At 40.0% G+C, this 18,303-nt stretch overlaps 3 protein-coding genes across 3 annotated transcripts; 1 reads left to right on the forward strand and 2 right to left on the reverse strand.

Moving 5' to 3' along the window:
- Window positions 1-923: 923 nt before the first annotated feature.
- On the reverse strand, window positions 924-3,048 carry LOC104721572 (Avirulence induced gene (AIG1) family protein). The gene is made up of 6 exons (XM_010439589.3): window positions 2,721-3,048; window positions 2,316-2,525; window positions 1,933-2,204; window positions 1,648-1,815; window positions 1,442-1,573; window positions 924-1,253 (listed from the first exon to the last, which is right to left on the reverse strand). The coding sequence occupies exons 1-6, from the start codon at window positions 2,761-2,763 to the stop codon at window positions 1,089-1,091; spliced, it is 990 nt and encodes a 329-aa protein (XP_010437891.1). The 5' UTR covers window positions 2,764-3,048; the 3' UTR covers window positions 924-1,088.
- A 10,121-nt stretch (window positions 3,049-13,169) lies between these two features.
- LOC104750308 (immune-associated nucleotide-binding protein 9-like) lies at window positions 13,170-14,616 on the reverse strand. Its single transcript, XM_087467097.1, has 4 exons — window positions 14,385-14,616; window positions 13,924-14,180; window positions 13,647-13,811; window positions 13,170-13,457 (listed from the first exon to the last, which is right to left on the reverse strand). The coding sequence occupies exons 1-4, from the start codon at window positions 14,614-14,616 to the stop codon at window positions 13,407-13,409; spliced, it is 705 nt and encodes a 234-aa protein (XP_087323223.1). The 3' UTR covers window positions 13,170-13,406.
- A 652-nt stretch (window positions 14,617-15,268) lies between these two features.
- On the forward strand, window positions 15,269-17,943 carry MES12 (methyl esterase 12). The gene is made up of 5 exons (XM_010439603.3): window positions 15,269-15,899; window positions 16,598-16,837; window positions 17,028-17,171; window positions 17,304-17,438; window positions 17,571-17,943. The coding sequence occupies exons 1-5, from the start codon at window positions 15,645-15,647 to the stop codon at window positions 17,841-17,843; spliced, it is 1,047 nt and encodes a 348-aa protein (XP_010437905.1). The 5' UTR covers window positions 15,269-15,644; the 3' UTR covers window positions 17,844-17,943.
- The last annotated feature ends 360 nt before the right edge of the window (window positions 17,944-18,303 follow it).

An 18,303-nucleotide genomic window follows, 5' to 3' on the forward strand; every position in this document is an offset into this window, starting at 1 on the left:
TGACAAATCCAAACACAAAAACAATAAGTTCATGAACCAATAGACAATAATTCTTGATTTCCTGAAACATGAAATGACACCAAATTTAAAGTTAGAATCATATAATCATATAAAGTTAGTTCTAATTATTATAACTCAAACTAATTAACTGTTCACTGAATCCTCTACTAAAACAAATTCAGAAGTGAGGCAAAAAATAAATGAAGTACAAAAAAACACATACACACTCATACACACAAGCAATCATATTTACGAAACCCACTCCAACACTTTAAATTAATTCTCGTGGAGTTGATGGTGAATCTATCAAGCAAAAAAACATAGACACACACAAGCATGAATTTAAATATAATTAATACTAGACTACAACACAACACTCGTAATAAAGAATTCAACACTCGTAAATTCATATTGTTAGCCTCTGTTTTAAGTTATTTGATAAAATCGACGAAGAAGAAAGTGATGTACCTGATTTGCCTTGAGATCTCAGATGGAGGAGAGTCGGGGAACGATGAGAATTATTTTAGGGTTTCTAGTTTGTTAAATTGGGGGATTTTCTGGTTGGTTTGAATATCTTAGAAATCGGGATATGGCAAGTCGAGAATCAAGATAGTTTGGATGATTTAATCGGGTGTTCGGGTATACCCGGTCGGGTTCGGGTACCCGTTTTATTTAATATAAACACCCGATCAGATAGTTTGGATGATTTATATCCGACCCGAATTACTTACTTCAGGTTCGGGTTCAGGTATCGGGTGCGGGTATTTTGCCCACCCCTTAACTATGAATATCCGAAAATTATAGAACTGAAAAGTTTCATTCAAAAGATTATGGATTTGGTGGATCTTTTTGTTTGAATGAATATAAAATTTATTCAAACAAAATAACCATCTTATGTAAAGAATTAGTAGGAAAAAATTGAATGGTAGAAAACCAAATGAAATGTGTGTTTCAGTACCAATGAAAAGGTTCACATAATGCCAGATATCTCAGAAGTAGTTTCTTTTAATTGATAGAAAGAAAAAGACCATAGAAAACTCAATACGTATGTATCATCTCTGGGTGGCACAATTTTGAAAGAACATCTATTAAAGAACGATGCAACCTCCTTCCTGTTTCTCGAGTTTCTTCTCTGCCTGCTGGAGTTTCTCCCTCAGCATCCTAATCTCTTCTCTCGCCCTTGTTTCTGCTTCACGTCTTGCAGTTTTCTCCTCATTCAGTTTCTCCTTCAGCCAACTCCTTGTTTCTTCCACCTGAGCAATAACAAAGAAGACCAATTAATGTAAAACTTTAAAAAGAAAATTCTCCCCATCATGATCAGTTCTTAAAGAATTGTCCAAGAAACATATTCACATCGAAGCCTTATGTCTCATAAGTTACTACACATTATTATCTATCGTATGAGATCAGAACCATAGAGATGGACTTGAAAACACCTTACCTTCTTTACCCTTTGGCTGAACTGATGATGAGGTGAATTCTCTTCCTCTTCCTTCCAATTGGACTTCTCTTCTTCTGTGTAGTGACCCTTCATTGCTTTAATCTTTTTCTGCTTTTCTTCAACTTCGGCCTCCTAAGATGCAGATGGTTACTGATAAGCAAACAAAAGATATCGGAAAGGGAACATGCATTAAAAAAAAAGGTTACCATTGTCTTATGAGATAAATCAAACAGAAATGGTTTTTTGTTGTTCTTCCTCACAACTTCTTCAACAAGGTCTAGAAGCCTCTGAACTTTCTTAGCTTTCTTGCGCTTTCCTGTTTTTGCCCTATTATCAAACAGAACCACACGGTTGTTGCAGGCCGCAAGAATTTCCTAGAACCATAAACAAATCCAACTGATAGATGTAAGTCGCAACTCGCAAGAAAAGGTGAAAATCTCTTTAGAAAGTTTTTCCTAGCTCGCTGTTTCAATAGAAGAAAACACAGTAACCTTGAAACGAGAAGATTCCTTCAAATAGCCATCCAATGTCTCATTGTTATCAGTAAGTGAATCCTCATTGGTGAAAACAACGATCATGTAGTCAACAATATCATCTCCGAAAAGGACCTTCAACACTGAAAGCACAGAGTTCTCCTCTTCTGTTAGCCTGCCTCTCAAAGAAAAAACCATAAGCAGCGCATTAATCCCCTCTTTGGCAAGACGAAAGCATTTTAAGATTTCTCGGATGGTAGACTCGTTCGAGGGGAACAAACTAAAAAGGCCTGCAGAACAAATCATGACCAACATGTTTAGCATTGCATTGTTTGCTAATGGGACTCTGGCTCGACTATTACATTTTCATATGAACAAAAGGCACATGCAAACACACACACCAGGAGTATCAATAACATTGATGATCTGTCCGTTTGGTCGCTTAGTAGTCTTTAGCTCACATTCTTTGGTAACAGCTGCTGCACTTCCTTTCGACTCGAACGCCTCTCTTCCGAGAATGCTATTCCCAGTCGCGCTTTTCCCATTGCCCGAGCAGCCAAGAAGGACTAAGGTTCTTGCAGGCTTCAGCAGTAAATCAGAAGCACATGCATCTTCAAAAAATAAAAATAATAATAGAAACTCTGTCAAAGCCAGAACTGAAATATCTTCTCACTAGCTCTTTCTTAAGGCTCTCGTTTTTTACTTCTAATTAAATCTTTTAAAACGATTTATAATTGCTAGACTGATTCGTACCCGTTTTTGTATAAAGCAACGAGTGAGAGAAACATTTAAGAAAAGCGACATACCTTGACCAGGTTTGAAATCATCTGCTACCAGTCCTCCACCCATTTTGAAAATAAATATTGAAGTAAAGATTAAAGGAATTAATATATCAATAGATCTTTGGACTCTAGATCTCTTTTTTCAAGAACTCATCGGAACCTTACATATAAAAGAGAGAAATGGAAAAACTAAATTTGCCTTCCAAAATTATGATTAAAAAGAATACAAAAAAAGGAAGGAATCTCAAAGGTCTCTATTGATGCATGTGGTTGAATATGTTTAGTTCCAAAGATAGTTTTATTGTCTCGAGAATGCAAAGAGTACAGCTTTACTTTAACCTAATTAATGGTTACATGTTTTCAATAAATCTTTTTCGAGTAATTAATGATCCACTTTAAAGAGATGTAGAATTTGTCAATTACAGTATAAAATTATCAGGAGACACCACAAGGACTAAGGAGAAAAGAGATCGCTCAATTCGTCTAGCATCGATCATAGATGGACTATTTGCCAAAATGCATGTGCATGTATGTAACGCCCCCGAACCATACTATGACCACTAAGGCCATCGGACAGTCACGGGACGCCACTTGTGGAATTGCACCAAGGTGATCCGGTCGAGGGACGGAAGCTGCAGACTTCCCGACCGGTCCTCCCTAGCACAGTCCCACCCGCAGCCGAGGTTACTTAGGCTTTGCAACCCTCGCGGCCTGGTGCGTTGTGTTAGCCCGGACTAGGCCGAGTATCAGTTGCAACGTGCCATGCTTTCCTGAAAACCGTATATATATCACTTTAATAAGATACTTCATCGAAAATAAATCATTAAAGTAATATATATAAAGATAGTCGGAAAACTTTACACTTGTTCTTTTAAGAAAATATAGGGTTTTACAAGAAACACAAGAAAACCCTATCCGGTACCCTAACGTTTGCTCCGGCTCTAGACTCACTTAGGTTTCCCTGCAAAACCACAACAAATGAGACATGAGTAATCTAAGATTACTTAGTGAGTCTGGGTACCCCCTTTCTATCCTCAACAGGATATTACTTCCCCAAACCGACTACCCCGGCAATCCCAAAAAGCTAGCAAGCCACAACAACTAGCAAATAACATCAAAGCAACGCAACAAAAGCTTAGCGGAAGCAATTCAAACTACAACATGCAAGAGAGGTTAGATCAACGCGACTCGTCTCGACGCTCTAAGTCCTCTACACGACTAGCAAGGACAACTAGGATAAACAAGGAACTCTTGAACTATCCTAACTCCTTGACCGAATAACCAAACAAGACGTCTAGAGTACAACAAGGATCGCTTGAAATACCCTAAGCTCTTTAACAACACGCAACACACAACATGTAAAGACGACTAGACATAAACAAGGGACACTTGATTACTCTAGACTCTTTACTCCTAGGGCCCTTCGATAATCTGTTCCGTTCCAATCCTTCCCATGCCGAGACCACAAAGTTCTCCGGCATGAACCCACCTTTAGCTAAATCGTCATGTAGCGGTTACGCCGGTAGCTAGCCAGCCGTAACAATGTCCCCGCATGAGTGGTCGTCGGGAACTCACGCGTGACAAACACTTATGGAACCAGAATTATCGACACACAACGCTAGCTACAACTCAAGAAACACAATCAAGAGCCTAGCTGAAATAAAACACCACCTCTATTCAAGTAACGATTTATCAAGCACGCATGCAAGAAAGCGAACAAGAACAAATCATGCAATAATCACACAAGAAGCGAGATAGGAAATCAAGCAACTTAGGATTATTGTATATGCATGCAAACAATCATAGAAGAAAACCCAACACGAAATAATCAACAAGAAGCAAGATAATAAATCAAGCAACTTAAGATTATTTTACATGCATGCAATCAACATAATCGACTTAAGCAAAACAATTGCAACAAGTCCTAATATGCATGCAACCAAATAAGATTTAACCGTTTAAATCTTTAGTCCAATTTACACATGCAAGGCCATTCGATTTAACTCATTAAACCCTTAGGTTCATTTAGCATGCTATTAATCCCATCTGACTTTTATGCAATAAAAATTGCTAACAAACTTCAACTCCCAATTCGCATGCAATAGCCTTGTCCATATTTTAAGTAAGTCCAATTTACTTAAGTGCATCCAAATTCTTCTTTAACCAAGTATTGAGTGAGTCCCAATTATTTTGCATGCAACTAATCCATTTTCGCATGATGATTCTAGCAAGAATCCCATCATGTTCGCATGCAACCTACTCAAACCGCAACTACATGTACTACACTACATGCACTACCTCAGACTCACCTCTTGCGCAATCGTCGATGATACTCGGACTTCACAGCACCACCCGATCAGACCACTCACTCCTACTCCGCGTCAACTGCTTCTCGCTACGTCGGTCGCAACCCGTTCTTTTCCCCAATGATCGTTGGCCCAACCGTCGGCCTTTCTCAGCGTTTTCTAAGCGTACGCGTCGATCACTTCTCCTCTCGAACTCCTTCTTGATCACTCTTGATCTTTCTCTCGATAACTCTCTTGATTCCTCTCGATTTTAGGTGAAACAAGAGAGCTTATGAACTTAAAGAAATTTTGGGAAATGAGAGAATGTAATCCCACATCCTCTATTTATAAGCTCAACTCTCCTCTCATCCCCTTAGTGCTCTTTGACAAATGGCATTCTCTTTGGCTGCATGTTGGGCATGTAGCTCCTCCACCAATGGCAGCTCACCACTTAAGCCACTAATTCTCCTTGTATTAGTGCATGTAAATCTCCCCATTAGTGCATGTAATCCCTTCTTATTAGTGCATGTGGGTTAAGTAAGCTTAACCATAAGCTTTCTGCCAATTGAATTTCGCCACTCCGCTAATCTCCTTGGATTAAGATAATTCCCCACTATCTCTTCTTAATCACCTTGAATTTTTAATTCCCCCCACTAATTCTTCCTTGATTATTTTAATTCTCCACTTTCCTCAATTTTTATTGGTCAAAATTTTGAGAAAACACTAAATTTTCCCAAAATGTTTGATCCTTCGTCCGGCACCTTCGACGTTCTCTCCGGTGCTTCTCGACTCGGTCAGATCATTTTCTCGACCGTTCGGACGTTCTGCTCGGTACGTTCGGCAGTCTATCGGGCAATTCGGACCGTACGCCTCGGCGATACGTCTCGGGCACTTTGACTATACGTCACGGATATCTCGACACTCTCTCGAGTCATCAGCAGTTTCCCTCGAGCTTTCAACAATTTCCTCGGGTACTCGGCATATCCCTCGAGTCTCGACAATTTTCTCGAGTACTCGGCAACTCCCTCGAGTATTGACAATTTTCTCGAGTACTCGGCATCTCTCTCGAGTCTCGACAATTTTCTCGATCTTCTCAACCACTTGTCTTAGTAAATACTTAGGGTCTCGACCGTGCGTCCGGTACTTCGGTCTTGGCTCGGCCATTCTTCGACTTACACATATTTCTCCGGACTTCCTTGGGCCATTCACCTTTATTTCTCTGCTTCTTCTTTCCTAGGTCTTTTCCGTCCCATTTCTTCGACCCTTTTTGCTTAAAATTTCTATTCTTGGTGAGGGTCATTACATTCTCCTCCCCTTATAAGAATTCGTCCCCGAATTCTCATGCCTTCTCCTTCTTTTTGGCTGCTTCCTCGCATCGCCTTGCTTCTCCAATTATACCACCGTTTCTCTTAAACCCTGATCATTTGTGGTTGATGCTTTTTGGTAAGCTTCTTCATCTCCAACATTCCCTTGGCTCCTCTTAATTTTTATGTCCTCCAATACTAAGGCTTTTGCCTTGTTGCTTCATGACTTGCCCACTACGTGGACTTCTTAGTTCAATACTTCTCTTTCTTCAGCTTGTTCCTGACTCTTTTCTTTTCTCCAACGTTTTAATACTTCTTCGTACAACTCCGTACTCCCTTTAATTTATGAACCACCGTGCTTTGCTCCTTTGGTTTCCCCCAGTTTTTTTTTTTTTTCAACCTCGATCTTCTTTCTCCAATTCTTTTAACTTCATCCTCCTTAGGACTTTTAACTCCTCCAACGCTTTTAGCTTCACGCTTTATTGGTTTTCAACTTTTCCCAATGCCCTTGGCTCCATAAAACCTCTCCCTAGGTGACTCTGCCCCACTACGAACTTCTTCATCAACTCCCATACTTTTGAAATTTGGTTCGATAACCTTGCCCATACCTTGCCCCTTAGCATAGAAATGCTGTTTCTCTTGTCGCCCATTATTTTCTTGATCCCTCTTTGTCTATTCATAGACTCTTCTTTTCACGCATTATCTTTTTGCGTCCTCCTTGTCCACTCCTTGGACCATGCACTATTTCTCTTGCACTTTCTGGGTCATGTTCACTTCGACCCCTTTAGTTTCGCCATTGTCAATCGATTCTGCACTATTCTTTCTTCCTCGAATTTCTTTGCGTTCGCCGCAACCTTTCTCATCATTTCTATTCTCCTTTTCGCATCATTATTCCAAACTGGCTGTTCTGCTTCCGCTGAACACCCCCTTGGACTCCCTTGGACATCTTCTCTTTTGTCTGATCGCGCTTAGTGGTGTCTTACGTGAATCCTCATCGATTGCGTGCAAGTTAATCATGCAAAAGCTTATGCAATATATTAACTATGCAAACCTATAAAACTCAAGCAACAATCAAAGCAAGTGATAAAACAAGCAAGGATTAGCAAGAAGTTTTAAACAATAAAACCAACAACACCAGCAACATTACGGCTAGAGAACATAGGGTACTTTTTACAAACCGATTTGAAAAAGCTACACAAGTTCTAAACCATCCTAGCCGAAAATACTAAGGGTTCGGATTCTAGACAACAACAACAGAGGTTAAGTCTAGAAACAACAAAAGAATACTATCCAACCCTTACACATAAACCCCAAAAAAAACTTCCCTTACACCCCAGTATCCTACTGGTTCCTGAGCCTAGTACACGCTTCGCACGTGCACACCCATTCCCTGGCTGGCTCATCAGGTGGCGGTTCGGCGGGAGACTCGGTTGAGACATCGAGGTTCCAGCTTGATTTGTCGGGCTCACTTCAACTCTTTCGGTTCGACCTATCGGGTTCATTCCCGTTCCTTCGAATGAATTGGTCGAGTTCATTCTCTCTCGCACCATCTGGTATGGACATTCATGAACATAATGTCCTCTTCCACCACACACGGTACATACCATAAACTCCGGGTCCGGAAAATGTTGAGGCCTCGTCCTCCAACAATGATTGTTCGGATGCCCCGGTTCCCCACACGCTTCACACCGCCTCCAATACCTCATACGGTTTGGGTTTGGGCAGCAATAGGCAAAGTGCCCTCGCTCTCCGCACCATTCACAGTTCTCGTCCGTCGGGTCACACATGCGTCTCAACGCCGGCCTCCAGCAATGTCTTGTCCAATGCCCCACGCCTTCGCACCACTCGCAATAGGGCGTGTTTCTCATGTGAACTTGGTTCGGGTACACCACCCTCTTCCTGGCAGTGGCTCGCACTTTCAGCCTGCCTCTTGGTTGGAACGTTATGGAGTGCATCTCCAACTCCCCTTTCGCCTGCAACTCTTGGTAATACTCCCTTGTTCTCTTCAAACTCGAACTACTTTCTCCAATTTCCATCCTTAGTTGCTCTCGGTTCTGCCTTCTCAGCTCATACGCCTTAGCGAGCATTTCCAAATCCACGTCAATTGGTTCCTCTTCTTGCTCCTCCTCTTGTCCCGGCAACACCATTTGCAACGGTACAGCTCTAATGGGACTATTGCGCCTTGGCACAATCTGATTCTGCTCCGCCTGACTTGGTACGTGTTGGTCTGGCATTAGGAGGTCTGGCTCTCCTCGGTCTCGTGCAACTTGACTCGATCCCCTCGTTCTCTCACGACTTGGCTCGAACTGGCCCATCGCCTCACATTCTCTCTCGGCTCCGTACTAGCCTCAATTTCTCGGTCTCGGTCTCTCCTTGGTTCCACTATAAAAGTCGGAATCCCCTCATCGTCACTTGACACAAGATCGATCACCTCTACTTCCCTGATCCGCTTCTCAGTCTTAGAGTCTCCATCAATCGGATTCTCTTCTCCATTGGCTTCCGGTACCATGACTTCCCCGTCACCCTCACTTACTTGCTCCGGTGAGCGCATCCCATGTAACATAAGTCGGATCCTCGTAAGCGTCTCGGGTCTCTCCTCCGTAGATTGCTCCATACCGCTAGTGCCTCCGATCTCGGGTACCACTCCCACAGTACTAGCATTGCCTCCTTCCTCCGGCACATACACATCGGTCAAGAAATTGAGAATCTTCTCGACTGTCTCCGGGTACTCCCTCAAGTGTTCCTCGGGACTAACATCATCGGACTGATCTTCCACAAGATCTAACAGCAACCTTTGTAATCGTTCGGCGAGCTCCACCTCCGCCTCCCCATGATCTCCAACAGGTAGAGTTTCGAACTTGCCTTGCGCGTCCATTCGAACTTGAAGACGGCTCGGCTCACCAATCTCCAACACAATAGTCTGATCATCTTGATCAGCTTCTTCCTCCTCTATCTCATCTGAACACTCGGACGGATCGGTCTCAATCGACCAGTTGGTGTCGTCCGCGTCGAACACCCCGTCCTCATCCCAGTCATTCGAATCACTCGGCCCTCGGCCACTTTCTAATTCTGTCGACAAATACCCATTGTGATGCCCACAATCCTCATGTCTCGGCCCCTCATCCCCTGAACCAGCCCCGCAACCTGAATCACCTGAATACATCTAAAACCCACAAGAAACAAGGTTAGATGCTTAATTCATTCTAAGGTTCCACTTAGACTAGTCAAGCAAACGGTCCGGATAAAATTTCATGCTCTTGCGACGCATTACTCGATAAAACATTGAAATGCACAAGTGCTCGCGGGTTCGAAAACACCGCTCTGATACCACCGTTGTAACGCCCCTGAACCGTACTATGACCACTAAGGCCATCGGACAGCCACGGGACGCCACTTGTGGAATTGCACCAAGGTGATCCGGTCGAGGGACGGAAGCTGCAGACTTCCCGACCGGTCCTCCCTAGCACAGTCCCACCCGCAGCCGAGGTTACTTAGGCTTTGCAACCCTCGCGGCCTGGTGCGTTGTGTTAGCCCGGACTAGGCCGAGTATCAGTTGCAACGTGCCATGCTTTCCTGAAAACCGTATATATATCACTTTAATAAGATACTTCATCGAAAATAAATCATTAAAGTAATATATATAAAGATAGTCGGAAAACTTTACACTTGTTCTTTTAAGAAAATATAGGGTTTTACAAGAAACACAAGAAAACCCTATCCGGTACCCTAACGTTTGCTCCGGCTCTAGACTCACTTAGGTTTCCCTGCAAAACCACAACAAATGAGACATGAGTAATCTAAGATTACTCAGTGAGTCTGGGTACCCCCTTTCTATCCTCAACAGGATATTACTTCCCCAAACCGACTACCCCGGCAATCCCAAAAAGCTAGCAAGCCACAACAACTAGCAAATAACATCAAAGCAACGCAACAAAAGCTTAGCGGAAGCAATTCAAACTACAACATGCAAGAGAGGTTAGATCAACGCGACTCGTCTCGACGCTCTAAGTCCTCTACACGACTAGCAAGGACAACTAGGATAAACAAGGAACTCTTGAACTATCCTAACTCCTTGACCGAATAACCAAACAAGACGTCTAGAGTACAACAAGGATCGCTTGAAATACCCTAAGCTCTTTAACAACACGCAACACACAACATGTAAAGACGACTAGACATAAACAAGGGACACTTGATTACTCTAGACTCTTTACTCCTAGGGCCCTTCGATAATCTGTTCCGTTCCAATCCTTCCCATGCCGAGACCACAAAGTTCTCCGGCATGAACCCACCTTTAGCTACATCGTCATGTAGCGGTTACGCCGGTAGCTAGCCAGCCGTAACAATGTCCCCGCGTGAGTGGTCGTCGGGAACTCACGCGTGACAAACACTTATGGAACTAGAATTATCGACACACAACGCTAGCTACGACTCAAGAAACACAATCAAGAGCCTAGCTGAAATAAAACACCACCTCTATTCAAGTAACGATTTATCAAGCACGCATGCAAGAAATCGAACAAGAACAAATCATGCAATAATCACACAAGAAGCGAGATAGGAAATCAAGCAACTTAGGATTATTGTATACGCATGCAAACAATCATACAAGAAAACCCAACACGAAATAATCAACAAGAAGCACGATAATAAATCAAGCAACTTAAGATTATTTTACATGCATGCAATCAACATAATCGACTTAAGCAAAACAATTGCAACAAGTCCTAATATGCATGCAACCAAATAAGATTTAACCGTTTAAATCTTTAGTCCAATTTACACATGCAAGGCCATTCGATTTAACTCATTAAACCCTTAGGTTCATTTAGCATGCTATTAATCCCATCTGACTTTTATGCAATAAAAATTGCTAACAAACTTCAACTCCCAATTCGCATGCAATAGCCTTGTCCATATTTTAAGTAAGTCCAATTTACTTAAGTGCATCCAAATTCTTCTTTAACCAAGTATTGAGTGAGTCCCAATTATTTTGCATGCAACTAATCCATTTTCGCATGATGATTCTAGCAAGAATCCCATCATGTTCGCATGCAACCTACTCAAACCGCAACTACATATACTACACTACATGCACTACCTCAGACTCACCTCTTGCGCAATCGTCGATGATACTCGGACTTCACAGCACCACCCGATCAGACCACTCACTCCTACTCCGCGTCAACTGCTTCTCGCTACGTCGGTCGCAACCCATTCTTTTCCCCAATGATCGTTGGCCCAACCGTCGGCCTTTCTCAGCGTTTTCTAAGCGTACGCGTCGATCACTTCTCCTCTCGAACTCCTTCTTGATCACTCTTGATCTTTCTCTCGATAACTCTCTTGATTCCTCTCGATTTTAGGTGAAACAAGAGAGCTTATGAACTTAAAGAAATTTTGGGAAATGAGAGAATGTAATCCCACATCCTCTATTTATAAGCTCAACTCTCCTCTCATCCCCTTAGTGCTCTTTGACAAATGGCATTCTCTTTGGCTGCATGTTGGGCATGTAGCTCCTCCACCAATGGCAGCTCACCACTTAAGCCACTAATTCTCCTTGTATTAGTGCATGTAAATCTCCCCATTAGTGCATGTAATCCCTTCTTATTAGTGCATGTGGGTTAAGTAAGCTTAATCATAAGCTTTCAGCCAATTGAATTTCGCCACTCCGCTAATCTCCTTGGATTAAGATAATTCCCCCACTATCTCTTCTTAATCACCTTGAATTTTTAATTCCCCCCACTAATTCTTCCTTGATTATTTTAATTCTCCACTTTCCTCAATTTTTATTGGTCAAAATTTTGAGAAAACACTAAATTTTCCCAAAATGTTTGATCCTTCGTCCGGCACCTTCGACGTTCTCTCCGGTGCTTCTCGACTCGGTCCGATCATTTTCTCGACCGTTCGGACGTTCTGCTCGGTACGTTCGGCAGTCTATCGGGCAATTCGGACCGTACGCCTCGGCGATACGTCTCGGGCACTTTGACTATACGTCACGGATATCTCGACACTCTCTCGAGTCATCGGCAGTTTCCCTCGAGCTTTCAACAATTTCCTCGGGTACTCGGCATATCCCTCGAGTCTCGACAATTTTCTCGAGTACTCGGCAACTCCCTCGAGTATTGACAATTTTCTCGAGTACTCGGCATCTCTCTCGAGTCTCGACAATTTTCTCGATCTTCTCAACCACTTGTCTTAGTAAATACTTAGGGTCTCGACCGTGCGTCCGGTACTTCGGTCTTGGCTCGGCCATTCTTCGACTTACACATATTTCTCCGGACTTCCTTGGGCCATTCACCTTTATTTCTCTGCTTCTTCTTTCCTAGGTCTTTTCCGTCCCATTTCTTCGACCCTTTTTGCTTAAAATTTCTATTCTTGGTGAGGGTCATTACAATGTAGTTACAAGAATGTTGTGGTAAATAACAAAAACCAGATATTGATATAAGGAAAACCACATCAAAGTAATCAAAAATGAGATAGTAGAGATTAGAATGATCATCATAGGTTGACGCAGTTCTCTAAGGGCATCTCCAACTCCACTCTATTTTAGAGTCAAATCTCTATTATAGAGCAACATTTGCTCCAACCCTACTCTATATTTTATTCTAAAATAGAGAAAATGATAGGATTGCTTTATATATAGAGTAACTCTATTCTCACTAACTTTATTTTAGAATTGAAAATAGAGTAATACATTAGAGGAAAACAATGCTCTATTTTTGAGTTACTCTATTTTAGAGAAAAAAATAGAAATATACATTAGAGATGGTCTAACTGTTCCTCAAAATAAGATTATCTAGTTTGCTCTACCCACAATATCCAATCAAACCTTAAGTACTAATAAAGGTCAAAATAGGATACCAATAAATAAAAACAGTCGGTTATAAAAATAAAAATAAAATACACTAAAAGAAAACACCATAATAATGTATGTAGTCACATAATTTTGTCTTTAAATCATAAAACCAGATGGTGACATTAAAAAGTAACAATAAAAAAAAAACCATATACATAAACGTAAATGAAGAAATATATCATAATCTAAGGCTGATGCATTATTGCAACCTTCTATTGAGTTCCTTTGTCTATTTTTTGCCCGTTTGAGATTCTCTCTCAGCCTCTTACTCAGCTAGTTGTTTCTCTAGCGTCAATTCTGATTCTTTAATCTCCACCTGAGCCAAGTATTCACACCATGTTACTATACTTACTACCTAGTATATATGAGTAATATATCCAACAAAGAACATAAATAAATACTCATGAAGAAGAAATATTATACTATCTTTGTGCTTAGGCAAAGATAAAAAATCAAAGGAGATTAAAAACTTCAAAATCAAAGAGGAAAGCCATTATAACATCACCTGTAGCTCATTGAAATACTCTTTCGTATAGGGTTTACTATTGTTCTGCTTTGAAACCAACTCAACAAGTGCAAGAAGCTTCTCAACTTGCTCAACCTTCTTGAGATTATCTTTGGTCTTGTTATCAAACAGTACCAATCGGTTGTCACATAGCTCAAGAATTTCCTACAACCATACAATTCAGTTTAATTCAGATCAGATATATACATATAAGACTATGTATATGCAGTCTTCATTATACATCTCAAGTTAAGAAAAGAAATAAAAAAACACTCACGTTTAGGAATGGTGGACACTCTTGTGGAGTCAAATAATCCTCCAAAGTCTCTTCCAATTCATCACCACCCGTAAAGACAATGATCATATAGTTAGTGATTTTGCTGCCGAAAATGGTTTGCAAGTGACTTAACACTTCCTTATCTCCTCTAAAAGCATCCCTCACAGAGAACACCAACAGGATAGCATGGATTCCATTTTTGGCTATTGTTGTGCACCTCGAGATTTCTTTCTCGATAGAGTCAGCTGCCCTTGAAATTTCAAATTTCAAATTTCACCAAGATCGATGCCATACATCATTAGTTATTACAAGTAAATTGTAGTCAATCTGACTGACGAAATTAGGAACAATACATATATCCACATAAATTCATCAATAACCTCGTAAAACAACTGGCATTGGACTAATTAAAAGGAAATTATTCATTCTTCTAAAGAGTATTTTTTTTCAGAAGCACTTACCAGGAGTATCAATCACATTGATGATTTGGCCATCATCTTGCACAACTCTTTCTGACTGACATGTGTTGGTGACTCCACGGGAACATAATTTGGACATAAACGCCTTTCTTCCAAGGATACTGTTCCCTACTGCACTCTTTCCGTTTCCAGTACGACCGACCAGAACTAGGGTTTGGCTAGGGTTTGAGGGTGTCGCGGATTTTGAATCATCGTATATCAGATCAGTCTCCATCTTCATGTACAACAAAAAGGGTACCACAAGTTTGAATATTCGATATAAAAACATTAACTCAAAGAATGAAAAATCACTAGCCTCAATTAAAGCTTAGACATCAAGCAATCAATAGTTCTTTAAAATTCCTTTTTCTGTCCTAGCTAGGAGATTTGTAATCATTATAAATTGTGAAAGTAATCGGAAAAATAGGGATTAGAGATAAACTAAGCAGAGAAAAAGAGTTCTGATAAAGCAAGGACGATCATAGTTAAGAAGTTTACACAAGTAAGGTCTATTAATATAGCTAAATCGACACAAAGGAAAACAGTATAAGTAAATTTGAAGAATATAGTTAAGAAGATTAATTACTTGGCTTGAGAAGAGGAATCTGCAGCGATGCTTAACACTAGCTAGATGGTTAATGAGAGAGCGTAAAGTATGATGATATAGGCTTTTGAATCGATATGTATGAGCCTCATCAAATCTTATTTTATATCATCGTAAAAGGATAAAACAAATCCAACTAGGAAAAGGAAATCAAATCGTTGATTAATATCTTTGTCCAAAAAAAAAAAAAAATCGTTGATTAATATTTTAATATCTCTCGACTAGTTAAAATGAGTCAAATTTTCAAGTATTTTTTCTAAACCAGATTCAGTTGGAAAAAGTGAATAAAATACGAAAATTAGGTTAATGAAAATAAATAAATAAGTGATACAAAAACATACCACAATTTATTTGAAGGAACAGAGTAAAATAATTACTGAGAAGAAAACTAAAAGTGGAAAACACACAAGAAATCAAAAAAATTCCCAGAAATATCCACACAAAAGACGAAACAAATTAACAAACTTTGGCTGTTTTGTCTTAAATCTGAATCGTCCTTATTCGTAAATTCGTAATCAATGACACACCGTTTTGCTTCTTCTTCTTCATCCACTCTTCATCTATATCCCCAACCCCAAGTCAAGATCTTTTTTCAATTCATGGATACAAAATCTTAAAATCTTCTTCTTTGGGATTCAGTTACGGGGTTTTGTGTGAAGATGGGTAACAGAGTAATCTGCATGAAGAAGAAAGATGTTGTTATCAGAAGTGGTGGAGGAGATGGAGGATCCAGAAGCAAGAGAGTGAATCGTTCACAGAGGAAACTGCTTGCTGATGAAGAGACTTTGCATCGAAGAGCTTTGTCTATGGCTATTCATCAACCTCAGGGATTTGATGGATCCATGTCTAGGCGTGTTGGGTCTACTAGCTCTAGAAGACAAACACTCTCTGACCCATTTTCTAATAACAAGCAGGTCCAATCTTTTTCTTCTTTTTTTATCAATAGTAATGATAAAGTTTGGGTTTTTATATTTAGGTCCTTATATTTTGATTGGAAGAGATTGTTAGTTTGAGGAGAGAGATCAAAAGTGTTTTAAAGGTTAAAACTTTGATATTGACATTAGGTTGGGACCAAGAGAAGTGTAAATTAGAGCAGAACAGAATAAGGTTCTCGTAGTGCGCTTTGCTTCTTAAAAGGTCAAATAGTGTTGTTGTCATGTTAGTCGATTGGTCTGTCTCTTTGTTATTAGAACAAAGATGGTGAAAAGAATCTTCTTTTTGGAGAAAGCAAAGAACTTTGTTCATGTAAATGTCGTTTCTTTGTAATTGAGACCTGCTTATTGCTATATGAAACCAGGTCTCTAGAGATCAATACACATTTTGTCGTTAGCTAAAGTGTTCTCAAAAGTTCTTGTAGTGTGGCTTTACTTCTAAAAAGTTTAAATCATTGTGGTTAGAACAAAGAGTGAGAAAAGAAGCTTCTTTATGGTTATTGCAATGAGTTTTTATCGGAAATTGGAAGTAGAGGACTTTGTTCGGACACTAGTTGATGATTGTTCCTGTCACACATAAATGCCATTGCTTTGTAATTCACACTACCTGTTACTATGAGATTAGAAAACACTTTTTATGTTCGTCTTAGTTATGCTAGATATGTTGTATCTCTCTTCAGGTACCTGAGTTTTTGGAGAGCTTGACTGTTAAGAAATTCGTTTTGGTTCATGGTGAAGGGTTTGGGGCATGGTGTTGGTACAAAACTATTGCTTCGTTGGAAGAGTCTGGACTATTTCCTGTCACAGTTGACCTTGCTGGATCTGGATTTAATATGACAGATGCAAATAGTGTTTCAACCTTAGAAGAATATTCAAAACCGTTGATCGAGCTCATTCAAAATCTTCCCGAGGAAGAAAAGGTTAGAAATTGTTCAAGTGTAGATAGTTAGGTTCTGAGTTTTATGTAGGAAACTTGGAAATAAAAATGTCAATGTTACTGCATTGAACCTCAGTTGGTTCGGTTTCTTAACAATATTCTAAGGAAGGTTTACAATTTCCATATTCATTTTTAATATACTTGTGTGAAGCACTGAGTGTTGATTGTTTCAGGTCATTTTGGTGGGTCACAGTACTGGAGGTGCATGTGTTTCGTATGCGTTAGAGCGGTTTCCAGAGAAAATCTCAAAAGCCATATTCATATGTGCCACTATGGTTGCGGATGGACAAAGACCCTTCGATGTCTTTGCTGATGAGGTAACACATGGATTGAGGAGTCATTTATTTCCCTTGTAACCAATACTTTTGTAATATACATTTCTGCAACGCTGTGGATTTAAAGTCGATGAATGTTCTTTGTTTGCGCTCACACTACTGTCTCTATTGCAGCTTGGTTCTGCAGAACGGTTCATGAAAGAGTCGCAGTTCTTGATCTATGGAAACGGCAAGGACAAACCCGCTACAGGGTTCATGTTTGAGAAACAACACATGAAAGGCTTGTACTTCAATCAGTCACCCAATAAGGTAAACTCTTACAATAGTTAATGTAAGTGATCAGCAAATGCCCCAATCTAGAGTGGGTCAAGTTCTGTTTTAATGGATAGGGCCTAATGCAACAAAATGCTGACCATTTTTTATTTTAAAAATTTGTCTCAGGACATTGCATTGTCTATGATCTCGATGCGGCCTGTACCTTTGGGTCCTATGATGGAGAAGCTGTCGCTTACTGAAGAAAGATACGGGAAAGGTCGAAGGTTCTATGTTCAGACGCTCGATGATTTTGCTCTTTCACCAGACGTTCAAGAGAAACTGGTTAGAGAGAATAGCCCCGAAGCAGTTTTTAAGATCAAAGGAAGTGATCATTGCCCTTTCTTCTCTAAACCTCAGTCTCTTCACAAGATCCTTCTTGAGATAGCTCAGATTCCTTGAAAACAGTGACAAATCTTGAATCCACAATGTATACTACTTTCAATTTTTTTTAAACGTTTGTATATTCTTATTTATTTTTTATAAAACACAAGATTCTTGATAGAGACTACTCAGAATAATCGCATTCAGTGGAAAAAAAAAACTTGAAAATGAATTTAATATTTGGCTATGGAACAAAAATAAATTATTTTAATCTAATTCCCTTTAGTTAAAATTTTGTGAAATAAAATTAGATAATCCAATTTATTAACAAATAAACTTTTTGTTAGAAATTTTTATGCTTTTATTTAATTATTTTAAGTAATCTATCTACTATATAACTAGCAATCCCACCACAACATGCGTGAACCTAAACAATGGTCTATCAGATGTCTTTATTGCATGGATTGTTCCTGATATAGTTTTACGGGCGTCAAAATTTGCAACGACTAGTTTCGTTCATGTTAAGCGATGTAATAAC

Source organism: Camelina sativa, chromosome 2, assembly GCF_030686135.1.
Source record: "Camelina sativa cultivar CO46 ecotype springtype chromosome 2, ASM3068613v1".
Lineage (NCBI taxonomy): Eukaryota > Viridiplantae > Streptophyta > Magnoliopsida > Brassicales > Brassicaceae > Camelina > Camelina sativa.